General features: G+C 49.2%; 1 protein-coding gene across 2 annotated transcripts; it reads left to right on the forward strand.

Annotated features, from left to right (window-relative positions):
- The first annotated feature begins 888 nt into the window (after window positions 1-888).
- Window positions 889-25,521, forward strand: PIP4K2B (phosphatidylinositol-5-phosphate 4-kinase type 2 beta). 2 transcript variants are annotated; one of them, XM_007177520.2, is made up of 10 exons: window positions 891-1,201; window positions 10,651-10,748; window positions 13,810-13,906; window positions 16,020-16,172; window positions 17,060-17,206; window positions 18,263-18,301; window positions 18,840-18,953; window positions 21,831-22,089; window positions 22,558-22,661; window positions 23,266-25,521. In XM_007177520.2, the coding sequence occupies exons 1-10, from the start codon at window positions 1,043-1,045 to the stop codon at window positions 23,344-23,346; spliced, it is 1,251 nt and encodes a 416-aa protein (XP_007177582.1). In that variant the 5' UTR covers window positions 891-1,042; the 3' UTR covers window positions 23,347-25,521. The 2 variants fall into 2 exon arrangements, with proteins under 2 accessions (XP_057392025.1, XP_007177582.1); XM_057536042.1 differs by lacking the exon at window positions 16,020-16,172 and having other exon boundaries at window positions 889-1,201.
- The last annotated feature ends 1,520 nt before the right edge of the window (window positions 25,522-27,041 follow it).

The raw sequence follows: 27,041 nt of genomic DNA on the forward strand, positions 1-27,041 counted from the left end.
AAGCCACCTGTGCTGAGTACCGAATTCCCATACAGAATAATATTGATCCGCGATTTGTGTCCAGTATAAAATGGAGAGCCTTAGTCTGAGAGGAATTATGTAACAAAGCGTGGACAGTTTACTCAAAGATTTCATCGAGTGAGCCAGAGAGTAAGACGATTATAATTCTCTGCCGAAGGATAGGTGTCTTACGGTGCCGGCCTGTCCCTGAACTGGACCCTTTGGCGGGAGGAGGTCGGCAGCCAGTGGGTGGGAGCGGGACCCATTCATAAAACCCAGGGCTCCCGGCTGGCTCCTCTCATTGGCCCTGGGGGGAGGAGGCGTGTCCTGCGGGTGGAGCGAGCCCCGGGGCCCAGGGGAGTGGGAAGATCCACGCCTGGGTGCAGCGAGGGGGCGTTTCTCTCCTTTCCCGGCAGGACTTTACCCCTCGCTGTGGTCCTCCTCTCTCCCCCGGGGTGGGGATGGTACGTCCCACCCTCCTCGCATTCCCGCCCCTCCGCCCCTCCGCCCCTCCTCCCCTCCGGAGCAGTGGCGCCGCCGCCATCTTGGCACGTCAGGTTGAGGAAAGAGCCAAACGCTAAATTTGGGGGCCCCGAACAGGGAGACCCTCCCGCGGTAGACAGCGAGACCTACCCAGCCCTCCTCCCCTCCCTGCTCGGCCGCGGGGCTCTGAGGCGCGCGGAGGCCGGCTCGGTTCCTGTCAGGCCCGGGGAGGAGGAGCGGGCCTAGCGGCCGCTGCCGCCCCAAAACGGGCGATACCACCCAGGCGGGGAGGAAAGGGCCTGGTGAAGGCGGGGCTGCTGCACCGCCCGGGGGCGGGGTGCGGAGCGGGCCTGCTGGCTCCCTGGGGCGGGGCGGGAAGGGCGGAGCGTGGGGCGGACGGAACCACCGGGGCGGGGTGGGGAGGTAACGGGACGGGCGCGACCATGGCGCGGTGAGGGAGCGGGGGTGGAGATCGGTCCGGGGGAGGCCTGGGACCGCTGGCTTGTGCGCCGTCTCGGCCGCCCCCCCTTTCGCTGCCGCCGCCGCCGCCGCCCCGGGCATGTCGTCCAACTGCACCAGCACCACGGCGGTGGCGGTGGCGCCGCTCAGCGCCAGCAAGACCAAGACCAAGAAGAAGCATTTCGTGTGCCAGAAAGTGAAGCTATTTCGGGCCAGCGAGCCGATCCTCAGCGTCCTGATGTGGGGGGTGAACCACACGGTAACCAGTTCCCCGGCGCGCGCCCCTCCGAGCGCGGCCCCGCGCGTGCTCACGCCCCCCGCAGTCCCGGGCCTTTGCCCGGCGGGCCCCGCCAGTGACGCCTGCAACCCCTTGCCAAGCCAGTTGCACGCCCACCCCACCCTTGCACGCCGTCCCGGCCGGGTGTGCCTCCCCGCGCGCCACGCGAGGCCTGGTGTCACCGTCGGTGGTATGCCGTCGCGTCCTTCCCTTCCCTCCAGTCCCTCAAGCTTCCTGCGTCTGGCTTCGAGCAGCTCCTGGAGCGCAGAGGGAAGGCCTGGGTGGGGTGGAATGGCTTTCATCCCTTCTTCCTCTCTTCTCGCCTCACCCCGTTTGTTGCATTTGTTTTCCCCCTTGTTCCTTATAATTGGCTGCCTAGCTCCCTGTCCAGTTGACAGGGCAAGTGGCATTGGCCTGCCTGAGTATTCCTCTATTTCTGGTCGTTTGGTTGGTGTGGCTGCTCAGAGTTTCCCCATCCTCCAGACCTCCTGGCCACTGACTGGAAATCCTCCTTGGGTTTCCTTTTTTTCTTCTTGATGAGATGTATCAACTGGAGAAGCACAGGCTTCCTTGGACCACAGACAGTTTACCAGGGTCTTCCTGGGTTAGGGAGAAGGGAGAATGTAACCATTTGAGAGAAGGTGAGGCCTGCTTATGAGGACCACTCATAGTAGAAATGATGTGTCTTCCTGAATACTGTGGTGTTCATGTCAAAGATGTTGACTTCTCAGTTCTTGAGCTTCCTATTGTATGGTCATGAGGATGTGATAATGGACAGCGATTAAGGTGAGAGAGAGGTTCCCTGGATCCTTGGGGTGTTTTGAGATTGGCCAACAGCTCCTGTTGGGAAGTTGGAGCCCCGCACAGTGTTTGAGCTGGAGGACTTCGTTTGTGTCCTATTTGTTTGGGGTCTTCTTTCTCTTCCAGCCACTTGCTCCTTGCATTCTGACCATTTCGTTGAGTCCCTACACCGGAAATGAGAAGAGGAAGTAAAAGGACCTGAAATGCCAGCTTCACCAACTAAAAGTTTGGAATGAGAAAAATGAAGCTAATGGCTTGAGTTTCCCGTGAATATCAGTTCTTTAGGCTCCCTGACTTTTCTGAGCACTTGAAATTGCCCGCAAGACCCAATGATGACAGAGGGGCGCAGGGCCAGCAGGACTGTTTGCTTTGCTTTTCTAGAAGAGCCTCTGGCTGGAGATTGATGAACCATAGTCTGAGCCGGGGTTTTAGATCTTTACCGCTAATACAGAAGTGCACATGTGGGTCTTGGGCAGGTTACTGTTTTCAGTAACCTCACTGAGGTGGAGGTCCTGGCTAGGGTAGGGAGAACCGCTGGTTTAATGCCTAGACGTCTGGGAGCTGCTTTGATTCAGTAGTCCAGCAGCATTTGTTGCCACTGCTTCCTGCTGCCTCAGGGGTCATCTGACAATATTGCAAGGGAAACTGGGTCATCAAAATGTGAACCCTGTGTCCCTGCCTTGAAATCAATCCTTGATTTTGTTGTGCAGCTTGTTTCTCACCAGAAAGCATCCTGTCTGTATGGAGAATTGGTAGAGGTCTGAGAGTCAGGAATGTTACAGCTAGTCGTAAGGGACTTTGGGTCCCTTATTTTATACATGAAGAAATGGAGGCCCTGGATGGAGGATTAGGTCGCCTGTGGTCACAACAAAAGACGCAGCTCGTTGTCCAGTACTGTGGGCTGTGTTGGCCGATGGTGGTGCTTGAATAAGAGGTCTTGTTTTCTTTGCCTCCTTTTCCTTGTCCTGCCTCTCATCCAAGTGCCAGGACAGATGGGAATTATGGTCTTGTTAGAGAACCTGAATGTACGGCCAGGTGTGTGTGCCGGTGCCTGCCAGTTCCCAGGAGTGTGTGTGGTGCTTGGTCTTCTGATAGGCAGGCGATGAGTCTCCGGCAGATGAAGAGGCATCTGTGATTCCTAGTCACCCTCTTTTTTTGCTAACTTTAAGAAAGTTTGTTTGAGAGCTAGCTGGGAAGGCACTGACTTTAAGCAAGACCCAAACCTCTGGACATAATGAGCGAGCACCTCAGGGGAAATGCACTGGGCACCACTGCCCTGGACAGGCCGAGCTTTGGAGCTCAGTTAGTCAAAAGTTTTCTTGCTTTCGCTTGGCCTACAATAAGGTCTAGGACTTCGTGGGTCCCCATGGGAAATGGAGCATCTCCCCAGAAGACTATAAAATCTTGCAGTTCTCAAGGGGGTCAGGACCACATTGTTTTGGTGGATTGATAGCCTTTCTTGGAGGTCACCTTCCTTCAGAAGCCCACCGTTGCAACTTTTTGCAATCTGAGTTTTCAGATATCACCTTTTCTTTGATTCTTTAGTTTCTCACCCATTTAAGCGTTTAGACTGTGATGGTCTATGGTTGATGGTGTATGAGACATGAAGGATGGATATGTCTTTATCTGTAGTACAAGTCAGTTACATACTTTCTCATGAGGTGGTTGGTTTACTTCTGGGTGGAAAAAGAGGCCTTTGAACTCAGTGTTGTAACAGGAGCTCCTCTTGTAGACAAGAGATGCAGCCCCTGGACTTTGCGGAGGAAGACTGTGTAGGAAACAGGGAGGAAAAAATCAGAAGACTTTGCATCTGTCAGGCGAGAACTAATAAAGAGAGAAAACCAGAGTTTTAGTGAATGAAATACAGTCCAGAGGGTCTGGAGTTAGGGAAGAGGTGGCCTGGGAGAGGGGTGTGGAGACCGGAGGAGGCAGACCTGGCTTGATAACCTGTTGGCCATTTTAGGAACCGGGTATGTATGATGCCTCACCCCAGTGATCAGAAGGAATAGGGGAGGTTGATGGTAGCTATGTTTAACTATTTGGGAAGCTGCCTGACTCGTTCTTCAAAGTGACTGCACCATTTTACATTTCCACCGGCAGTGCACGTGGGTTCCAATTTCTCCACATCCTGTCAACACTTGCTATTGTCTGTCTTTTTTATTATAGCCACCCTAGTGGATTTGAAATGGTATCTCATTATGATTTTGATTTGCATTTCCTAGATAGCTAACAATGTTGAACATCTTTTCATGTACTTATTGGCCAGTTGTATATTTTCACTGGAGACATATCTATTAAGACCCTTTGCCAATTACTTTTTGCCCATTTTTAAATTGGGCTATTTGTCTTTTTATTATTAACTTGTAAGAGTTCTTTATATATTGTAGATACAAGTCCTTTACAGATACATGTTTTGCAAATATTTTATCCCATTCTTTGGGTTATCTTTCTTACTTTCTTTTTTTTTTTAATTAATTAATTAATTTATTTATTTTTGGCTGCGTTGGGTCTTGTTTCTGTGCGCCGGCTTTCTCTAGCTGCGGCGAGCAGGGGCTACTCTTTGTTGCAGTGCGTGGGCTTCTCATTGCGGTGGCTTCTCTTGTTGTGGAGCACGGGCTCTAGGCACGTGGGTTTCAGTAGTTGCGGTGTGTGGGCTCAGTAGTTGTGGCTCACGGGCTCTAGAACGCAGGCTCAGTAGTTGTGGCGCACGGGCTTAGTTGCTCCACGGCATGTGGGATCTTCCCGGACCAGAGCTCGAACCTGTGTCGCCTGCATTGGCAGGCGGATTCTTAACCACTGCGCCACCAGGGATGCCCTTTTTTACTTTCTTGATGGTACCTTTTGAAGCTCAAGTTTTTAATTTTGATAAAGTCCAATTTATCTATTTTCCTCTGGTTGTTTGTACTTTTGGTGTCATATCTAAGAAGGGTTTGGTTAACCCAAGATCGTGAAGATTTACTCCTATATTTTCTTCAAAGAAAAACTCAGCGTTTTCTAAGAAAAACTCTTTTAGTTTTAGCTCTTACATTTAGATCTGTAATCCATTTTGAGTTAATTTTTGTGAATGGTGTGAGGAACAGATTTATTCTTAAGTCTGCTCAGTTCTCTCCCACATTCTACCCCCATTCTGTCCACACATTTTCTTTGCCTAATGCAGACCCAGAACCTCCTTTCCCTGCCTTTTTCTCTTTTCCTGCTACTTTAAAAATCTTTAGTAAATAGGGACTTCCCTGGCAATCCAGTGATTAAGACTCCACGCTTCCAATGCAGGGGACATGGGTTTGATCCCTGGGAATTAAGATCCCATGTGCCGTGCAGCGTGGCCAAAAAAAAATCTTTAGTAAATATTCCTGCTCTAGTGAAGCCTTTGGATGAATTTGTCCTTCAGCACACCTTCCCACCTCACAGAGAACACTGGGACTCAAACAGGAAAAGAAAAACCAAGGTGTAAAAAGGAGGAATAAACCCAGGGGTGGATTTGTTGGCACCTGTGGCTCTCTGTTCTTGCCCCTTTCCTTTCTGGAGTTTCACATCTCGCTTGGACCTCCTTGATCTCAGGAATGTGTTCCCCAACACGTCATGTTTTGGGGATGGTGGCAGGTAGCAAATGATTGTCAGTGGTGGCCAGCCCATTGATGAACCACCCACAGAACCCTGGAACATGTCAGGAAGCCTGCATGCCCAGCGCACGCCTCCTGGGTAGCAATTCCTATGAAGGTCACAGAGGGGAGTGGAGGCTTCTGGAATCAGAAATTCACCAGACTAGAACTAGTGACTGAATTTTCATGTCCAGTAGGATCAGCACAGAGTAAACTCTCTGCTCCTAAGTTGTTTCTCACTCAGCTTGTTTAGCCTCCTCATTATTTATGTTGATGGCTCATAGAGTTAATCTTGTGGATAATCCAAAAACCACTTACATGATGTGAGATACAACAGACTTACCATCCTAATATGTTCTGTTTATCGTGCTACTCAAATGAGTTTGCATTCCGCAAGTGCACTTCTGTTGAAGGTGAAAGAGGTTGGCCAAGAAATGTGCTAGATAGTAAAGGAAAGGCACATCTTCCTGAAACATTGCTTTAGTCACAACCTTTCACGCTTAAAGCTTTTGGTCACTCTCCTTTATTCTCCTCTCCCTGGCATTTAAGACTCTTTACATTCTGGTCGTAGCCTCAGTAGCTAACCTTAATCATCTTTCCCATCCCCCAGGCCATGAAGCTTAAGCATGGTCACACCAGCTTTGCTATCTTTTTCTCTTTATCCTAGTGTTAGCCATCTTTCAGTCCCCCTTTTCTAGCCATCCATCCCTCCATCCAACATTTATTGTGTAACTAATGTGTGCCAGCCATTGTGCTAGGGACATAAAAATGGGTAAGGTAGTCTCTTCCTTCTAGGGACTCACAGTCTAGTGGAGAAATCAAACATGTAAGCAACAATTACCCAAGAGAATGTGATATTTACAATATAAAGATGCACAGGGGAGTGAGTAACCAGTTCAACCTGGGGAAGACAGGGAAGCTTTCACAGAAGTGTTATTTAGTCAGATCTTGGATGATTCTCTTAGCTTCATTCCTTCTTCTATTCTTGCTGCCATAGTCTATTACCTGAACTATTGTAGTAGCCCCATAAATGATCTTGCTGCTTCTTATCTTTGCCCTGTCCAATCCTTACTTGATTTTGATTCCAGAATTACCTTTCTATATCACCCATCTGATCATGTGAATTCCCAGACTTAAACCTGAGAGGACTTCCCATTGCCTGCATAGTTAAGTCCAAATTTATCATATAGTGGACAAACTAAGTTCAAATTCAGGCTATGTCCCTTACTATAGCTTTGGAGTAGTAATTTTTCTCTCTGAGCTTCATTTTCCTTTTCTATAAAATGAGCATAACACTTTCCTTGCAGATTATTAGGACAGAGGAAAGGAATGGAAAACACTACCTTAGCCAAGGTAGCTGCCCATAAGAAGGATTGCACAGCACAGTGGAAAGAGCCCAGGTTTTGGCACCAGCAGACCTGGGAGCAAATCCTGACTCTACACATATTGTCTGTGTGACCTTGAGCGAGGTGCCTTGAACCTTTTGCAAAAGGCAAAATCAGTTTAATAATAATTTATGTGACTATTAAATATTAGAAATATAGACTAGGGTATATATGTGAGATATATGATATATAATAATATAAAGCACTGGCCACTTACAGACATTCCATAAATAGAAGCAGCTGTTATTTACTAATATTGATAATATGTGAGGCTGCTCACCTGTCTTTCCTGTACTGACTCCCTCCACTACTTATTACCTCTGTCCTACCCTGCCACTATCCCCCCGCCCCCCTACCTAAAATGGGCAGTATACTTTTACAGCTCTGAGGCTTGTTTCTGACTGTTCCCACAGCTGGGATTCCCTTCCTCGGGTTTTGTGTTTTGTTCTTTTTTTTTTTGGAGAACTACCCTCCTAGGCCTTTCTCACAGGTGTTTCTCTATAGCTTCCTCTAGCAACCAGCTCTCCCATGCCCAGGCAGAATCAATCATTTCCTAAGCTACTTTTCCGTCTACCTTTACTCATAACTCTATAGCACTCATCCCGTTGTATTTGTTATTTGTCATCTGTCTTCCCAGGTAAACAGAGACCATATCTTTTCATTTTTGTATCCCCAGCTTCTGGCACAGTACTGGCACATAGTAAGGCTACACTGAGTAGACGTTAACTGAATAGAAGTTTGGCAGAGTCTGAGCCAGATCAGGAAAGACCTTAAATGCTAGGCTAAAGGAGTTAAAACTTTACCCTGAGGTTGGTGAGGAGCCATGGAAGATTTTTAAGCAGGGTGTAACATGATCTTGTTGTGGGTTCTTCCAGTGTCAAGTGCTCTTGGCAATACCAGGAGGGGCATTAGGTTCCGTTTCTAGCCTGAGGTGTAAGGGCTAGGCGTCTGACTCTGACCATATCAACCTCACCCTCCTCTGACATGGCTGTTCTGTTCACCGTCCGTGTGTTCTCACTCACTTAAATGCTCCTTGACTTCAAGACTTACTGTATTATGGGTTTGTGTCATCTCCCGGATAAGAGGATAAGCCTCTCACTTTTGTGTGCACAGTGCACACAACGCTTCCCTTGCTGCACACCCCCTTCTCCCTAACATAAAATGAAGCATGTAGTAGGTATTTCAGTAAGTGCTTATTCAACTGAAATTGAATAGAACTCTCTGGGGATGTAAAATTTAGCACAACTAAAAAAAAAAAAAAATAGTACAGCTAATCCCTAGAGTGAATCATCTACATGTGGCCCAGTGGAAATGAGGGTGAGTCTACGTAGTTCAGCTATATGGATTGTTCAGCAATATATTATCTGTTAGAAATTTCCTGCTGTTGGATTGTATAGTCAAGAATAGAGATGAATTGAGAACTAAAAACTGACCAACTTACAACTATTCAAAGTATGCTACACTTAGAGTTACACAGAGAATTAACGAATGGAACATCCCTGAATAGCTCGTTAGAATGATTCATCCTGGCTAAGGGGCAATTGACCCCTCGCAAGCAAGTGTTTTAGTCTTTCCTAGTTCTCCCAGTAACAAGCCCTGGCCATGGCATAGTGTCTGGATTTTAGACTAACCCACATCAATCAGTAGCAGATACTAGAACCTTTTGGTATAAAACCATATTCTTTGAGCCAGTGATATGTTCTTTCTAGCATGGCGGAATAAGCTAGAAAAGGCAGAACTTAACTTTTTTTAAATCTCAGAGCCAGGCTTAATATGCCAGGAAAAAGGAAGTGGGACAGCTACGATGAATTGTTTCTATTGGCAGAAGAATGATGCGGAATGGTTTCCTCTCTAGGCACTCACTAAACAACCAGCTTGTCTTGTGAGCACCCCCTGGAATGGTAACTGGCAGAACTTTTTTCTGTGGCTGTTGAGCCAGTGGTGGGCATCTCAGACCTGGACGCTGGGAATTTTAAGTGTACGATTTGAGGACTTTCGACAGATGATGTACTCATGTAGTCATCATCCTAAACAACGTATAGAACGTTTCTAATAGCCTAGAATTGCGCCTCTTACGTCCCTTTATAATCATCCACACCCACCACAACCCAGGCAGCCTCTTACTGGATTTCTGTCACTATAGATTCTAGAATTTCATATAAATGGAATCATACAGGCTGTACTTTTACATTTATGCCAGTCAGTTATGCCAGCAGTTTATTGTCTCTGCCCCACTGCCAACTTACACTGCTACCCTACGGCCCCTGCCCATACACATACACTCGTATGCCTTCCTTCATTTCCCCGTGAGTAAATTGGGTTTTTCACCAATTCTAGGAAGGTATGGTTTCCCCAGCCCAGTTACTACATTAACTTGAACTTCCTCCATCCTCTGACATTTCTAAATAAAAAAGGTTTGGAACATGAAAGGAGCAGCAAATTACATGGTATTTCCCCCCATTTATGCTCCTGGAGGAGTCCTAATGACTAGGTTATTCCCTCACTGCCACATGGGGCCTCATTGAGATAATAGGATTTGCAAGGAAAGTATCCAGGAGACACAAGACTGTGCTCCCCCTGCCCCCTATCCATTAAGTCAGGACTAAGGTTTCCTGTCTAAATCCTGAATGCATTAGTGGCAACTGGGTTGAGGGTCAAATGTCAAATACTCTGCTGTGATGGGAGAGGACATCTGCGGCTAATTAGACCACTAATTGGCTAAACTGGGGATGGGGAAGGGCAGGAGCTGCCCTCTCAGCTCTGCACCAATGGCAAGCCAGTTCCCTGTGCAGCCTCCAGCTCCCTGAAGGGGGATGAAAGACAATGAGAAGGTTTGTTTGCAGTGGGGGCAAGGCACCCTCCTGCATCTCCCCCGGTTCAGCACAAGAGAGGACATGGCTTTAGGGACTGGCCCTGCTTTCATTAGGAGAGTAAGAACGAGCCAGTGGCCAGATGTTTACCTCTTTTGCTCACTTTAAATTTAATCCTTTACTTTGGAGATAAGAGTTACATGCCCACATAAACCCATCCAGCTTTCTTCTTGCCCCAGGCTGATTTCTTGAGTGACCCCCAATTGTAATGAAGATGTCCAAAGCCCTCAATTAATACTCACATAGGTTGGGTGATATTTATTCATTGATCCATTTATTATTGCATTTGATAAATACGTATATAGTACCTGCCATATGCAAATCGTGGTGCCAAGTACCATGTGTGGAGCCTCTGAGGCCAGTTAGATGATCTTTGCTTACAAAGATCAGTGATAGGATCTTGCCTAGCTTATAGTCAAGCAGGCTTGTGAGGTTTATAAGCATTAACTGCAATGTGAGGGAGGCTGTGAGATGGCCAAGAGATGGATACAAACAATGCTTCGGGAATTCCGAGATAGGAAAGAACATTTATGGTCTAGAGAATCATGGAAAGCTTCATAGGGGAGGTGCCTTTTGAGCTGGACCTTATCAGGTGGGGAGAATTTCAGTAGGTAGAGATGAAGTTGGGAACTTATTTGAAGAAAAGAACAGAAATAAAGACAAGGAGGGAATCCACGGACATGTGTTTGGTGAGATGGTGGCATCCGCGGTGTAGCACATTGTCTCTCTGAGGCAGGTGGCTCGGCTGAGAACCTCACTTTCCCCTTGCTTTGCAGATCAATGAGCTGAGCAATGTCCCTGTCCCTGTCATGCTAATGCCAGATGACTTCAAAGCATACAGCAAGATCAAGGTGGACAATCATCTCTTCAATAAGTAAGTTGCCTGCTGAGTGGGCTCAGGTTTTGTGGGCAGTTCTTTCCCTCAAGGCAGAGCGCTTCCCAGACCTCACCGTGGTGAGAACAAGCAAGCACCTAGCAGGGTGTGACAGCAGCACCTGGCTCACAGAGCTGAAAAACTGGCTGGGAAAATGCATTCATTATGTGCCTCTCCCCCTTGTGCCGTCCTGTCATCTCAGTCCTCTATCAGCCTACCTCCAGTGTCCCTCAGGGCCTGTGGCTCGGCCCAGGGTGATTCATCTAGGGCCAGTTTAGTTAACAGTGAGCTGCTCGGGAGCTGAGGTAGCTAGTACGAGGCTGACAGCACTGGCCCTATCTTGATCTTAGTCTGAGGCGAGAAGCTGCCAGACATGTTCCTGGCCTGGGATGCAGCCAAGCTTCTTTCTTTCCAACCAGTGTGTGAACAACAGGCGGAGCATGGTGCCCAGGGGCGCTATCTAAGATCATTCTTCCCGTTTTTGCTCGCTGTGGCTTCTTGGATTAACACTGGTGTCTTTGTCTCAGACTTCGATGGAGCAGCCGCCCCACCTGGCACAGTTTGGGGCCTGCTGTAGGCCCTTTAGAGGCCTTGCTTTTTCGTCCTCCTATGGGTCACCCAAGGAAATATTTGCTGCTCACACTCTCTTCCTTTCTGCATTTGAATCCTGGTTCCACTCTCCATTGTCTCACAGTCTCCACCACCTCACCAGCTGGGCTCTGTCACCCCACCATTCCCAGACTGTTAGCCCAGAGGAGAAGCTTGATTTGAAAACATCCATTAGTGGCCTCTCTCTGCCATAGTAAGTAATAACATCATATTCTAGAAGCTGTCTTCATAGCTGCTACTTGCTAAGTGGCCACCTGTATAGAAGAAAAACTGTGTTTCTCCTCTACTCTCACATCACTACTCACTTCTGATACCAAATGTGTGTGTTTCCCACACATCAAGCAATTCTGTAGGGCACTAACTAGGTGTCCTACAATTCAGTTCGGTTCTGACACTCTCGACCTGGAGTTAGCATCAGGTCTCACAGGTTAAGGGCTGAGTCCCTCAGGACTGCCCCTCCACCCCGCTTCGGACGCCAGTCTCAAGTCCAGGTTGTTACCTGTGCTTCTGACCAATTTGCTGTAGATCAGAGGTTCCCATGACCCTCCCCCTTGGGTTGGATTAATTTGCTTGAGTAGCTCACAGAACTCAGGAAAACAGTTTACGTACTAGATTACCGGTTTATTATAAAAGGATACAACTCAGGAACAGCCAGATGGAAGAGAGGCATAGGGCAAGGTACGTGGAAAGGGGCAGGGAGCTTCCATGCCCTCTCCAGGCACACCACCTTCCCCAAACCTCCACGTGTTCACCAACCTGGAAGCTCTCGAACCCTGTCCTTTTGGATTTTTATGGGGACTTTTTTATGACAGCATGATTGATTAAGTCATTGGCCACTGGCGATTGATTCAGCCTCTAGCCCCTCTCCCCTCCCTGGAAGTCAGGGTTATGGGACTGAAAGTTCCAACCCTCTAGTCCTGGTTGGTTCCCCTGGCAAAGAGCACCCATCCTTAGAGGCTTAACAGAAGTCACCTCGTTAACATAAATTCAGGTGTGATTGAAGGGGGTTTGTTACAAATAACAAAAGACACCTTTATTGCTCTTACCACTTAGGAATTCCAAAGATTTTTGGAGCTCTGTGCCAGAAACAGGGACAAAGACTAAATGTATATTTGTTATTATATCCAATATCACACCACCTAAGGAAGGAGAGGCAGTGTTACCCTGTGAGGCAGGAAAGGGGGTTGCTCTGTGCCAGAGGTCAGGGCTCAGGTGTGGCCATTGTACCAGGGTCCATGGTGTCCACCACACTGACATCTTGGCCTGAAGTGGACATCCAGTATCTTTATTTGTTTTTTCATCTTTCTTGATTCCTTTTGTCCTTTCAGCAACTGTTTACATGCTAGTTATTAGACTGCACTGCTATTTACTAGAAGATCAGGCCCCTGCCTTCATGAGAGGCCACTGCTTTTTATTTCCTTGAAGTCTACCATCCTGGAGTAGTCAGAGGGACATATTTCTTTTTTTTTCCCCCTCAGTTTTATTGAGATATAATTGACATACAGCACTGTGTAGGTTTAAGGTGTCCAGCATAATGATTTGACGTACATACATCATGAAGTGATTGTCGCAGTAAGTTTAGTGAACAGCCGTCCTCTCATATAGATACAGAATTAAAGAAATAGAAAAAAAATGGTTTTCCTTGTGGTGAGAACAGAGGGCCATATTTCTGAAAGGGAGTTCCCAAGCAGGTTGGCTCTTGTCAAGATGGAGGATTTGGAGGAGGCATCCCTTCAAGGTGATTCTCTTCCCTCCTGGGAGTCTGTGGATTGACTAAGGAGTGCGGAGGGCGTAGACTGGTGCCAGCAGCCAGCAGACGAGGCTTCATGAAAAGATGGGATCCCCGTCGCCTGCCTGAGGGCCCTTCAGTCCAAAGCGCCCTCTCCTTCCATCCCAGTGGAAGCCAAGGGCAGGACTTCCTGGGTGTAACCGTCTTCAGGGTGTACTGATAGGAGCATCCCCAGAGGAGGGGGGACCTTTGATGAGAAAAGCCTTTCCCTTTAGCAGTCAGACTGACATTTACCTCACAGCAGCTCTTCCCATGCGGCCACCTACCTGCAGCAAGCACAGCACTTGTGAAGTAGGGCCAACACTCAGTCTCACGTCTCTGCAGGTAAGGTTCTTTTTCCCTTTAATGTAAATTTCATTGAAAGATAGCATGTGCTCAGAAAAAGTACACAAATCATAAGAATACAGCTAGATTAATTTTTACAAAGTATATACAAGGAATGTGAAGTTCTTAAACTTTTACATGCTCAGAATCACCTGGGGTGTGTGTTAAAAATGCAGATTTCTAGACTGACCTCCAGAATGCTGAGGGCTTAGCAGCCTACGTTTTAAGTGCTGCAGATTGTTCCGATCCAGGTGACCTGTGGACCACACTTTGAGAAGCCCTGACGTATGAGTTAGAGGAATAAGAAGTTCACAAAAACATGTCTCTGCTTTTCCCCAGAGAGAACCTCCCCAGCCGCTTTAAGTTTAAGGAGTACTGCCCCATGGTGTTCCGAAATCTCCGGGAGAGGTTTGGGATTGATGATCAGGATTACCAGGTACGGGGTGTCTTTGCAAAATCGGAGGGGTTAGGGAGTGGAGGGGGGTCAGGAAGCCACAGGACAAGTAGGGAACCAAACATGTCTACTGTTCTTGTGCTGCGTCTTCCTGTCGTGTCTCACTCCAGCCCAGGCAGTCTTTCTCCAGTGTTGGTGGGCTCTTGGAGGGGTGAGGGCCTTAGAAGTGCTTCTCATGATGCCTCACAGGCTCAGGCTCCTCTCCCTGGGAGGGAGCACAGTGGGAGGGAGAGGGGTCTACGGAAGCTGCTTCATTGTAGTCTGACATTCCCAGTCTAGGCTGAAGAACCCTTCTCCTTCGTAGTTTGACTTAAAAGAGAGAATTATTGCCAGCGGGAGATGAGGCCTCTAAAAGCTGATAAGACAGATTATAAAAGGAAGACTTCAAGGGTAGTGTAACTTCTTGCCAGGTATGAGTGCCACCTCCTGAACTCCCCTGTCCTAACGTTGGGAGGGGGGCTAGGCATGGCAGGGCAGCTGCCCCCTTCAGGGGGTGATCATGTCACAGAGGCCTTTGGCCTATTGGGAGGAATCAATCCCAATATCAGGGACATTCTAGTCTGACTCATTGTCTGGGGCTTCTATTACTTCTCCACCTAGCACCTTCCTTGGACTTCTTCCCCTGGCAGACAGCCTGGTGGTGAAGGTGGGAGAATTTTCCACTTCACTTGTGCAGCAGTAAGAAATACAGCTGATTTTCAGTTGTCTGTTGGGGGAAAAAAGGATTGTACAGCCTAGTGAAATCTAAAATGGATGCTCACATCTTGTAAGATATTGTCATTCCTCCCATCCCACTCCCAGGAAGTCTTTCACAGAGTAGATCATGAGAAGCAGGGTCTCCCTCCCCTCTGTCCTCCACTCCAGGGGGCCTCCTGAAGAGGAGGGTGAGGGAACGTGAGAGGAGGAAGAGATGCCAGGGACTTGAACAGCCAGGACCAGCCATGTCCCAGAGGTGCTGGGAGGTCCTCCAGCCCCTCCTACTGGGACCAAACCCTGAACTAAGTCATGCCCTGATTGGAGCATGAGGGTTTTGGAAAACTTCTTGCCATTATTGGCAAGGTTGCTCGGGTATCTTCCTTCCACGGTGGCTCTTTCCCTTCCCCTTGGCCATCTAGCCACATCCTGTATTTTTTCTCTAATAGACTTGTGGGCAAACAATTGTGCTCAAGACTGAAATAGGGGCAGGGAAGATGGTGTTCAGGGAGGGGACTCTCTGCTCTTAGACTACCAGTGACTTAGAGAGACAGGAAATGCTGCCTGGAAATGAGGCAGGGGTAGAATTATGCTTGTCAACCCTCTGTCTTGTGACCTCCTGAAGGTCTTTTCCCAGCATCTGCTTGGTGAACACATCTCTTTGGTTGACTCACACCTTCCCCTACTCCCTCCCCACTTGAGGCTTCTCCTGCCTTCTGATCCTAATGGGAATGGGGCTCTGAGAAGGAGCAGGGACAGAGCTAGAAAAGCTCCCCAGATCTGCCTCGTAGCTCTGCAAAGACAAACAGGAGTTTGAGGTGAGGGGAGAGGTGTTGGGCAGAGTGGTGAGGACCAGCTTCCTGCTTTGGGAAAGGTTTTCCAGCATGAGGGTACATACAGGAAATAAACATGACTGTGTCCACTTCTTTATGCTTGACTTCTTGAATATTTCCTAAGCTTTGTCTTCGTCACCCCCAAGAGACTGGGAAAATCATCTCATGTTCCAGGTGAGGAAACTCAAGAGTAGAGAAGTTCCTTGGCTCACCCAAGGTCATATTACACGTGAGCATCAGGATTAGAACCCAGGCCCCTAACATCTGAGGCCGAGTTTTAGTTTCTAGAGCAAGCTCTCTAGGATCAGAATGAAAAGAAATATTTCACAGTCAGTCCTCTTCCCATCCCAGTCAAGGATTAGGAGCAGGTGGTAAGGAACAACTCTTGCCTCTCTTATGGAAGACTTTTTGGGAAAGATGTGAATTTCCCATGAGAAAGGGGGTGGATAAGGTCCCATCTGTCTCGGTGTTGTTGGCCTTAGAGCAATCTGACCCATAAGAGAGGACTCAGAATAAAAGTCAGAGTCTTCATTCCCCTCCCAAGACCAGCTTTTGTCTTGGTCCATCAGAATTCAGTGACGCGCAGTGCCCCCATCAACAGTGACAGCCAGGGCCGATGTGGCACACGTTTTCTCACTACCTATGACCGGCGCTTTGTGATCAAGACTGTGTCAAGTGAGGATGTGGCTGAGATGCACAACATCTTAAAGAAATACCACCAGGTATGGTGAGTCAAGAGCCTCAACAGCAGAGGATGGGTTAGTGGAAGAGGGAGAGGAGCCCCCGGTAGAGCTTCTTGGGGAGGGCTTGGTCCTCTTTGGTAATGGCAGGTACCTCCTGATAACCAAGCATTTGCCCTCCCCCAGGGCCGTGTTTCTGTGAGGTGAAATGCCTACTTGAGAAAAAGAGAAAAGAAATGAAGGCATGTTATGGATGCAGTCCCAGTTGAACAGCTGTTTCTCGCCAGAGTTGGAAAGTTTTCACACTCTGGCACCTGCCTCATTTCTTCTAAAAGAGGTCCTGTCGGCTCAGCAGGACTGCTGCTTTTCCCGCTCCCATTCTCATCTCATCTGGAACTTGCCCATGAGAAAAGCAGGGAGTGCCTGTCCGAAGCCTGCCTGGGTCTTCAGGGAAAGCTGGCTTCTCTCTGGCCACCTGAGAGGTGGTGAAAGGGACTTCTGGTGTTTCGGGAGTTAGAGCAGAAAACCCTGGGGCCTGGCATGGGCGAGAGCTTTGGGTACGAAGCCATTCGGTTTTCCCCGGTGACCGCATCACAGCCCTGCCTCTGCATCCTCTCTCTGCCCTTTGGCTTTCCCATTTCAGGCTGGCAGAGAAGATGCAAGTCCTAGATCAGTGATTTTCCTGCAGAATCCCAATCGGATGAAACCAAAGGGGCTCTGCACTGCCTGCTCAGCCTCTCACCCTGCCTTGCCAGTTAGGGGTAGTGGCGGCTGTTACCTGTTGTAAGTCTGAGGAACCCCCGTGACTTCACAGAATCCAGTTTGGAAACCACTGGTTAGAGGCTAGAATCCCAGGGAGCATGTTAGCCCAGGAGGAGCCCCGTCCATCCTGGCACCTTCACCTGTTCCTTCCCTGCCTTCCTTTCTAGTTCATAGTGGAGTGTCACGGCAATACCCTTCTGCCACAGTTCCTGGGCATGTACCGCCTGACTGTGGACGGCGTGGAAACGTACATGGTGGTCACCAGGAATGTGTTCAGCCATCGGCTCACTGTACACCGCAAGTATGACCTCAAGGTAAGGGGCCCTGTGTTTCCCAGCTCTGTGGCCTCCCTCTCGCTGAGGCTTGGAGCGGCCACGACTCCAACTTCCACATAATGGGAAAGCCGGAGTGTATGTTTTCACATGGGCAAGTGGCCCTGGAGTTGATATGCCTAATTCTTATGAGCCAAAGGCTGTCTCAAGTCCAGGTGACAGTGACAGGAGGTTATTGAAGCCCCCAATGTACCATATTTATGTAACAATTGATGTTTTTCAACTACTGTCAGGGGGATGTGCACACAGAGGGCAGCAGTGCGGGGACAGGCGGTGCTGACGCAGGCACCCTGGCAGCTGTCCAGGCCCCATGGACTGACAGCACAGGCACATTTCTAGACACGGACACAAACACATGTGTGCCTGTGAACCACAGCACTCCGTCGTTCTTGAACCTGGCTTCCTGACTCCTGTCTCCTCACACCACTCTCCCTCTCTCTGCTGCAGCTGCACTGGTTTCCTGTCCGTTCCTGCAGTGCCCGTGCTCTCCGCCTCCCCAGATCTCACATAGGCTGCCTGTGATCCTTTCTCTCCCTGCCCTTTTCTCCACCTCCACCTTCCCCCACCTGATTACTTCCTACTGAACCTTCCGAGCTCGGCTCAAATATCAGTTCTTCTAGGAAGCAGGCTTTGGCCACTGCCCCTCCCCAGTCTGGACGCTGCCCCTGTACTACATGCTCTCAGAGAGTCCTGCCTTCTCCCCTGTACCACTGAGCACCGTTGTAATTAATGGATTAATTAATCGTGTAACTCCTGCTTACTGTCTGTCTCCCCTGTTAGAAGGAGGGTTCCTTAAGGGCAGGGACTGAGTCTCTCCGTTCAGCCCCGTATCCTGAGCATGTGTCTGGTATATAGTCAGAGCTCTGTAAGCGGTCTGTGACAGAGGAAGTGAACAAGTTGCTGCCTCCTGGCCCCTCTAGGAGTCTAACCAGCCTACTTGAGTTCACCTGCTGCCTCTCCCTAAAGACCGATGCATGTTTTTTCGATCAACGGAATTTGCCTCAGCTGGACTTCTTCTGACGGCTCTTATCCTTTCAGGGTTCTACTGTTGCCAGAGAAGCGAGTGACAAGGAGAAGGTATGCTGGGGCCTGTGCTGCTCACTTGTGGAACGGGTCGCTGGGAATCAAAAACACCTTCTGTTGGCCATCCTGTCCCTTCCTCTGCTGCTGCCCCAGCCTCGTTACCAGACATGCGGTCTGTTGATGTGAAACGCTGTGTCATTAAGCTTGTGTCTGTCCTCATCCTTGGCCTAGGCCTTGGTCTCCAGCCTTTTCCTTTGCCCTTGCTGGGTTCTTCATAGTCCTGGAGGGCTGGCAGTTTCCATCTCAGTCCAGCCTGAATCCGTGGGTGGCTGGCTGCTTGAGCCGTGAGGTAGTCTCAGGGCTCAGCAGGAAGTCCTTTGGTCAGTCCTCACTGTCTGACTCGTGCTGCATATTTGCCATCCCTGCCTGCCCGAAGCTGGGACTGTGGACTCTGGGACTGAGCTGTTGATTTGGCAGCTTGGCCACCTTTGTGCTGAGGACCCTTTCCTCTCCTGTACCATTGCCCCCAGCAGAGGACTCCTTGGGGTGAACAAGTCAGGCCTCCAGCCTAACACTGCTATTGCTCTCTCAGGCCAAGGACTTGCCAACCTTCAAAGACAATGACTTCCTCAATGAAGGGCAGAAGTTGCACGTGGGAGAAGAGAGTAAAAAGAACTTCCTGGAAAAACTGAAACGGGATGTAGAGGTATGTATTTACCCTCGTTTTTACTTTGGTTGAGCAGGACCTCCTCTTGTTCCCAGAGCAGGAACCTCTTTAATCTTAAGAAAAATTGAATTCACCACTTCCCAGGAGTGTGGACAAGAGGAAGGGTGGTGATTTGAGCCATGCAGGTAGTTATTTGCATCTAAAGCTAGTGCAAATGTACATTCCATTTGGGGGGACACAATTTGTGCCAGTAGAACCTGTGTAACTCGGTTTGGAGTGCTTTCCCTCATCTCTTCTCTAGTCTGTTCCAACCCCTTTTTCAGACTCCTCTTCAAGCTTCCTTTCTGGTGGTGTCCCTATAGTGGAGGGGGCATCCAGCTGTCAGAGTGACAGGAAACCAGCTATTAAGATCCGCCAGCCGTGCCTTTCTCTGGCTCCGATTCTCCACTTACCTAGCAGCATTCTGGTTGGAACGGGACTTCCTGTGGAGAAGCTCCTTTGGGGAGGACAGGTGGTAAATAATGAATGTGATATCTGATAACTCAATGTCTCCTATTTTTTTTTAAATACTTATCTATTTGGCTGTGCCAGGTCTTAGTTGCGGCACACGGAGCTTCGTTGCTGCGTGCGGGATCTTTAGTTGCGGCATGTGGGATCTAGTTCCCTGACCAGGGATAGAAACCGGGCCCCCTGCATTGGGAGCACAGAGTCTTAGCCACTGGACTGCCAGGGAAGTCCCAGTGTCTCCTATTTTAATAAATTGGGAGCCTGTTCATTAAAACCAAATTCTATAAACTTTAGGAAATCTTTTCTTTTTTTATTGTGGTAAAATATGCATAACATAAAATTTACTATCTTAACCATTTTGAAGTTGAGTGGCATTAAGTACATTCACATTGTTGTGCAACCATCCCCACCATCCATCTCCAGAACTTTTTCATCTTCTCAAATGAAAACTCTGCACCCAAGAAACACTAATTCCCCATTCCCCCTTCTCCCTTGCCCCTGGCAACCACCGTTCTCCTTTGTGTCTCCGTGAAATTGACTGCTCTAGGAATCTCATATAAGTAGATCATACAGTGTTTGTCCTTTGTGTCTGGCTTATTTTCACTTACCATAATGTCTTCAGGGATAATCCATGTTGTGCTATGTGTCAGAATGTCCTTCCTTTTTGAGGCTGAGTAATACTCCATTGTATGTATATACCACATTTTGTTTACCTATTCATCCATCGATGGACACTTGGTCACTAGTTAAGGTTAACTAATTAGTCTAGTTTCTAGTCTCCAGAGAAATAGAATAGGGTGTAGATAGATAGATAGATGTTTATTAAAAGGAATTGGCTCACATGATTATGGAGGTTGACTCGTCCCAAGATCTGCAGTTGACCAGCTAAAGACCCAGGAGACCTGATGGTGTAGTTTTAGTCCAGAGGCCAGCAGGCTTGAGACCCAGGAAGAACTGATGTTTCAGTCTGCATCTGAAGGCAGGAAAAAACTGATGTCCCAGCTCAGAGGCATTTAGGCAGGAGGAGTATTCCCTTTCACTCACAGGAGAGTCAGCCTTTTCGTTCTTCTCAGCCCTTCGACTGATTGGACGAGGCCCACCTACTTTAGGGAGAGCAATCTGCTTTACTCAGTTTACCAATTCAAATGTTAAGCTCATCCATAAACACCCTCACAGACATATCCAGAATAATATTTGACCCAATTTCTGGGCACCCAGTAGCCCAGTCAAGTTGACACATAAAATCAACCCTCACACTTGGATTGCTTCATGGTGAATAATGCTCCTGCAAACATGGGTTTAACAGACTTCTTTTTGTTAGTAAGCTTTACCTTAACCACCCCCTACTATGTTTGTGCTTTTATTCTGACATTCGGTTTGTCCAGAGTCTTTCTCTTCCTTTTCCTACTTTTCTCCGTACTCTGCCTTCAAGAAGAATTTAAGGCAGTTAACACAATTCATTTGTTTTCACTTGCATGTTACTTTATAAATGTTTGCAGATGGACAGGAGGGGGTGCTGCTCACAGAGTCTCTCTTTTCTGGGACCCTGGTCCCTTCTCCTTCGGCCTTCAGAGGGCATTGTCCAGAGGTGCTTGCAATGGTGCCCCTCACCTTTCTTTCCTGAGGAGATTCTGCTGATCTCCTACCACTGGGGCTTCTTATGCTTTTAGTTGTCTTCTGGGCCTGTGCATAGAGCCGCTCTGGTCCTATTATGATTCTCCATATAGTCAGTCAGACAGTTTCCTGCAGTGCTGCAGGTTCATTTGTGACCATGGCAGGATGCCTGGCACATGGCTGCTGGTGGCTGCTGGCTAGTTCACAGAGGACTGGGACCAGTGACTCTGGCCTCATACTAGTTAAACTGGGATGCCAGTTGGCCATTTCCATCCTGTATCATTCCCACGCTCTTTGTTCTTCTCCAAGTCATTGAGTCCTAGCCCAGGAGACTTAGATACCATCCTGCTCCCAGCGCTCGTTACATGGATGAGAAATGAGCAGTGCAGCGTTCCATTATTTCTTTCCTCCACCTCACCATGGCCTCTCTTGATCCCAGACAGAATTGGCTCTTCCCTCTTCCTGCAGTGCTCCTTCTACTTTTACTCCCGCAGCCTCTGCCTGCCTGACTTCTCTTCATTCATTGGGTCAGGCTCAACTCCTTTCCTCAGGGAGGCCCTCTCCCCGCTGCTGTTGACTCCCACAGCTCCTCGCCCTTGTGGAATGACTGTCTTCTCCATTAGACATTGAGCTTGTTGAGGGCAGAGGCTCTGATGTCTTATTCTCTGCTGTATTTCAGAATGGGAGAATTAAGTTGAAAAGAATGCCTTTTCTCCCCTTTCCAGATGCCACTTTGCCTCTCCAGATGTCCCATGTAACCTCTTCCTCCCATCTCCCCTGCCCCCACCTCCCTAGTTCCTGGCCCAGCTGAAGATCATGGACTATAGCCTGCTGGTGGGCATCCACGATGTGGACCGGGCGGAGCAGGAGGAGATGGAGGTGGAGGAGCGGGCAGAGGATGAGGAGTGTGAGAACGACGGGATGGGTGGCAGCCTGCTCTGCTCCTACGGCACACCTCCGGACAGCCCTGGCAACCTCCTCAGCTTTCCCCGGTTCTTTGGTCCTGGGGAATTTGATCCCTCTGTTGATGTCTATGCCATGAAAAGCCATGAAAGTAAGTAGGAGCCTCTGCCTGCCTGCCCCGTCCCCAGCCCTCATCCTACCCCGCTCTCCCCCATTTCAGTGGGCCTGCATCTTATTAACTGCTGACTTTGGCCCCTTTCTGCCTCCATCCTGGGTCACCAGCAGTAACTCTGTCTTCTGGGGCGCTGGGGTCCTTCTCTGTCAGGCCTTCCTTCACCTCTTTGCTTATCCTGGATAGCTGAGGCCTGGTTTAGCTCTGGTTCATGGGATGGACAAAACCTCCTAAATAGTGTCACGTCAACCCCACAGGGTGGCTGTGAAGATCAAATAAGATGAGCGCTATGAAAGCTTCTAAGAAGAACTCCATGGGTCATTCCTTTCCTCACATTCAAAATGATAGGGATGAACCTGGATGTCATATCTGAAGGGTTATGGACCCAGCTGCTTTCTGCTCTTCTCCCTGCCTCTTCCTCCTTTCCTGCTTTCCCTCCCCCTTCAGGTGCCCCCAAGAAGGAGGTTTATTTCATGGCCATCATCGATATCCTCACGCCGTATGATGCTAAGAAGAAAGCTGCACATGCTGCCAAAACAGTGAAACACGGGGTGAGTTCTCCCTGTCTCCGCCCAGGCCCACGGGCTGGGGCCTCAGACCCCCAGGGAGGCCGCCTGCTCTAAGGAGATGCTCTCCTGGCCCTTCTCCCAGCACAGGGAACAGGAAGAGCAGCCTGCCTGGTTGCCTTGTGTTCCTTCTCCGCCATCTACGTCCCATCCTCTCCCTGCAGCTGGCTGATGTGTCCAACTTGTTTTTCCCCTAGTTCTCTGGCTCCTTCCCCCAGGGCTGCTGGGCATGTCATGCATCTTGTTGACCGCCAGTAATAGCTTTGTTTATATGCCCACACTGCTCCCCAGAGGCCTGTTTCCCCATGGGCTTCAAGCTACTGTTCTCTAAACAGGGGCCCCCCAGAGCTCTGGGGCCTCTCTGCCGCCTCCCCGCTGTCTTGTTCCTGCTTCATTGGGAGCAGCCCTGGGATTGTGAATCAGAGGAGCAGGGCCAGGGCACTTCTGAGACAGGGGAACCATTTCTCAAGGTGGCCTGCCCGGCTGGGGGCGGGGGGTAGTATTCAACTCTAATGTGGAGCCAGAGGCTCCTGAATACCCAGGCCCCTCCTAGGCGCAGCCTCCTGATTAGGGCCTCTCTGTATTACAGGCGGGAGCGGAGATCTCAACTGTGAACCCTGAGCAGTACTCCAAACGCTTCAACGAGTTCATGTCCAACATCCTGACGTAGTTACCCTCTACCTTCAGCCAGAGCCAGAGTGCTGGATGTGGGGTCGGGGATTGGAAGAGGGAGAGGGTGTTATTTGGGCTGGATGGGAGGGTGAGGAGCAGAGTGGCGGGTAGGGGAGGGCTTTAGCAATGCGACTGCAGCCTGTGACACTGGAAGAGACTAGCTGGAGAGGAGGGGATGTGCTGTGTGTGCGCGTGCTCACAGGATGTAACCTCACCTGCTTACCCTTGATTTCCCCCCCATTTGACCCAGGTTAAAAAGGGGTTTCCTTTTTGTTACACTGTAACTTTTTAAGATACCTTGGGGCTAGAGATGACTTTGTGGGTTTATTTGGGTTTTGTTTCTGAAATTTCGTTGCTCCAGATTTGCTATTTATAATGATGTATGTCATCACCCTATCCACCCTCCCCATCCCTGACCTGCTCTCACTTCCCTTCGATTAGAGAAGCACCCACAGACCCAGCGAAGGGTCATCTCAGAGCAAAGCGCTCTGGTGCCACAGGAGAGGAGATTAGACACCTCTGCCCTCCCTGCTGCATTTGATCTTGTCTAGATTAACTTTTAATTTCATGGAGTATTGTGCACAGCTTCCTCCACTTTTTCAGCCTCAGCTCCAAGTGAAATGTTACATGATTCCTCCATCTAAATGCTGTTCTTCCCGAAGGAACACTCCAGATCAACACCAGGCATCTTGGATCAGAATCAGAGATCTCAGAGGGGAGTGAGTTCATCCTCATGGGATGGTAAGGGGTCGGGGGCTGCTGGGCTCTCGGACAGCTGGTTCTCAGAGAACCCCATGATCATCACCCAAGCTCCTGGGCTCTCTTGGCCCCTGGAGTTCAGATGTCTTCTCTATAAAGCCTCCCACTGAGTCAAGAGGAACTAGAAAGCACCTTTGGATATAACAGGACCCTCGTGCTTAAATGGTTATTTCCCCTCGGGAAAGCCCAGAAAAGCTGATGAGTATCGAATGAGGTCTTGTGCCCTCCATCCATTTACTTCCTTCTGACCTTCTCCCAGGCACTCTCATTTGTAGGTGAGCTTTTAGTTGGGGGCAGATCTCCATGTGCCTGGGGTGCTCCTTGCAGAGATACCTCTTCAACCCCCAGGGCTACCATGTAGGTAATCTGACTCCCTATGGTTTGTCACCTGGATGCTTGTGGCCAGCAGGGAGTGGTGCCCCCCACCTTGGAGCGTGGCACCCAAGCCTGAGGTTGCTTCTGAGCCACCTGAGGATCTGACCTGGGAAATCCAATTTGGAGGCTTGATGTGCGATTTGACGTGGCCCCAGCCTTGGATCTGTTTTTCCTCGATGTCCCCTCTAGACTTTTCACAGATCTGCCACCCACAAGCCTCCTCAGGAGTGGCATCCTGCAGCTTCCTTCAGGGTCTCTACCCACCTTCTGAGCCGGCTACCTAAGCCTCAGAATTGTGTCCTTCTGCGATGCCATCAGAGCAGTCTGGTCTGGCTAGGAGAGAAAACAGCCCTGTGTTGGGGGAGGTACATTCCTGCGTCTTCTCACCATCTCACCAGGAACTGGGGTCTTGGGATGAGACACGGTAAAACTTGTAGATAACTCCGCAAATGGAAAGAAAGTTTGTGGAACCATTTTGAATGAATGGATTGGTTTCCTTGGCTCCCTGCAAACCTGGCCAAGCTCAGCTTCTGGAGCAGGAACAAGCACCATCTCTGTGCCCAACCCACAGTATTTAGGTCAGGGAGGAATGGAGACCGCATTCTTGGACTCTACTGGGGCTGTCGGAACCCTTCTGGAAGAGGCAGACGGGGGCCAAACAACTGCCCTGGCCCCAGGAAGGGGCTCTAGGTAGCTCTGAACGTCAGCAGCAAGACCGCGAAGTGACCTGGAGAAGAACTTGGAACCAAGTGGCTCGTGGAGAAAACAAATTTGACTTAGGAAGGGATTAGTAGGAATAATGTTTGGACTTGATTTCCCCACCTCCTAATCAAGAATGAAAATTTGGATCTGCTCCTAGTCGAGCCCAGCATCTCCCAAGCTTTTCAGGCTGTCCTCTCGCAGCCTCCACAACCTTGGGCTCCCTCGGCTTCCTGCATTTGGTCTGCTGATCGTGTCGCCATCATGTGTACGAAAAGTGTAACCAGTCGTTATCAGTTGAAGGTGAGCTACCAGGTATCTAACTTCTTTAACATTGAGTTTTTGTTTTTGTTTTGTATATTGTTTACATTTTGAGAGGTAGCATTCTGTTTTAAATGCTCTTTTTGTTTTTCTGACAGTATTGTTGACTGGGTCAAAACATTTAAGCTGTGGTTTGGTGGATTTTAAATTTTGTTAAAAGCTCATTCTCTGTGCTATCTTCAAAACCTTGGGTTTGGTCCTTTAACTCCTTTGGCATTCAAATGTTTAAAAGCTATTTATCTTGTTTTATACAAGTTTTTTCTCTTCTTTTTGTAACGATGAAGATGTTAAATTTGGTTTGCAGTCTGAATGTAGAGAAAGTGAAGTGATCCCCAAACCTTTGTGTTTTTTCTCCAAGTCCCACCATGCCCTCTCTGGGCGGAAGGTGTCTTAGGGGAAGGGACTACCCTCACCGTCACTCTTTGGAGCCATGGAGAAAAGCTGAATGGTCTCGTGGCATCCCAGAATAAGTTGGGGTCTCCCAAGAACAAAGGCATAAGAATAGGACATGGCTGACTGGGTGAGGCCGGGATGGGGATAGGGCAGGATTTTTCTCCATTCTCTCCCTCTGCCATTTAACCAGTCACAGCTTCTCCCGTCCTGCCCCTCTTCTGAAAGTCTATGGCTGAGAAAACTCTAGTCTCCCAGGTCTCCCCACCAAAGTAAGGGGTTCTCTGAAAACTCCACCTAGACCACTAGAAGGCGGCCTCTGGCCCTTGTTCCTATTAATGAACCACTGAGTCTTTGTCCCCCAGTGCAAGCTTATTCCCTGTGCCCTGCAGTTCGGGGGTTATGGGGCAGGCTAGGAAGCCAGCAGTTCCAGAAGCACAGCCTGAGGCAATGCTCGATGTCTCCTTATCTAGCTCAGGGGTTACTGGTCTGTGGGACGTGCTATGAGTCGCCCCTGTGGCTGCTCTCAGTGGCACTCCCTAGGTTCCCTCCACAGGCAGCTCGTCATCCCTTCTCCCTCTTCCCACTCCTGTTTCTCTTGCCTGTGCTTTAGGCCTCAAACAGGTACCCTGGTAGCGCTCAGGGCTTGGGACTACATACTCCTGCCCTACTGACTTTCCCCTCTTCACAGTCTGCCAGGGCCTGCCCCAGGGAGGTGGATCAAAGACCCAGGACTTTTCTCAGTAGCCAGTCCCACCCTCCTAATTGTCTTTTTACCAATTCAGTTTGGGGGAGAGAAGAAATTTCAGCAATCCCCAGCATTTGAGCTACTCAAGTGTTAGGGGCCAGAAGGGACAGTGTGTTTAAAACAACCCTTAGAAAGCTCTGGCCTTAGACCTGTGGCTCTTCCAGTTCCAGGGACCTCACTTTTTTCTGGCAGAAATGTGGGGAGGAGGCTCCAGCCTGAGCACAGGAATCAAAGGGAAAACATTCAAACTGCCCCCAAATCTACCAGCCATCTGCAGGCGGCTCTGTGAAACAGCCCTAGCCTTCTTCTGAAACGTGCCACTTATGGAAGAGTGTCTCCAGAGGGACGAGGAGAATCGGCTGTCCCCGGCGGGCAATCCTTTGGAGGCTGGGGAGGAAACT

The sequence above is a fragment of the Balaenoptera acutorostrata genome, chromosome 20, assembly GCF_949987535.1.
Source record: "Balaenoptera acutorostrata chromosome 20, mBalAcu1.1, whole genome shotgun sequence".
NCBI classification, from domain to species: Eukaryota; Metazoa; Chordata; class Mammalia; order Artiodactyla; family Balaenopteridae; genus Balaenoptera; species Balaenoptera acutorostrata.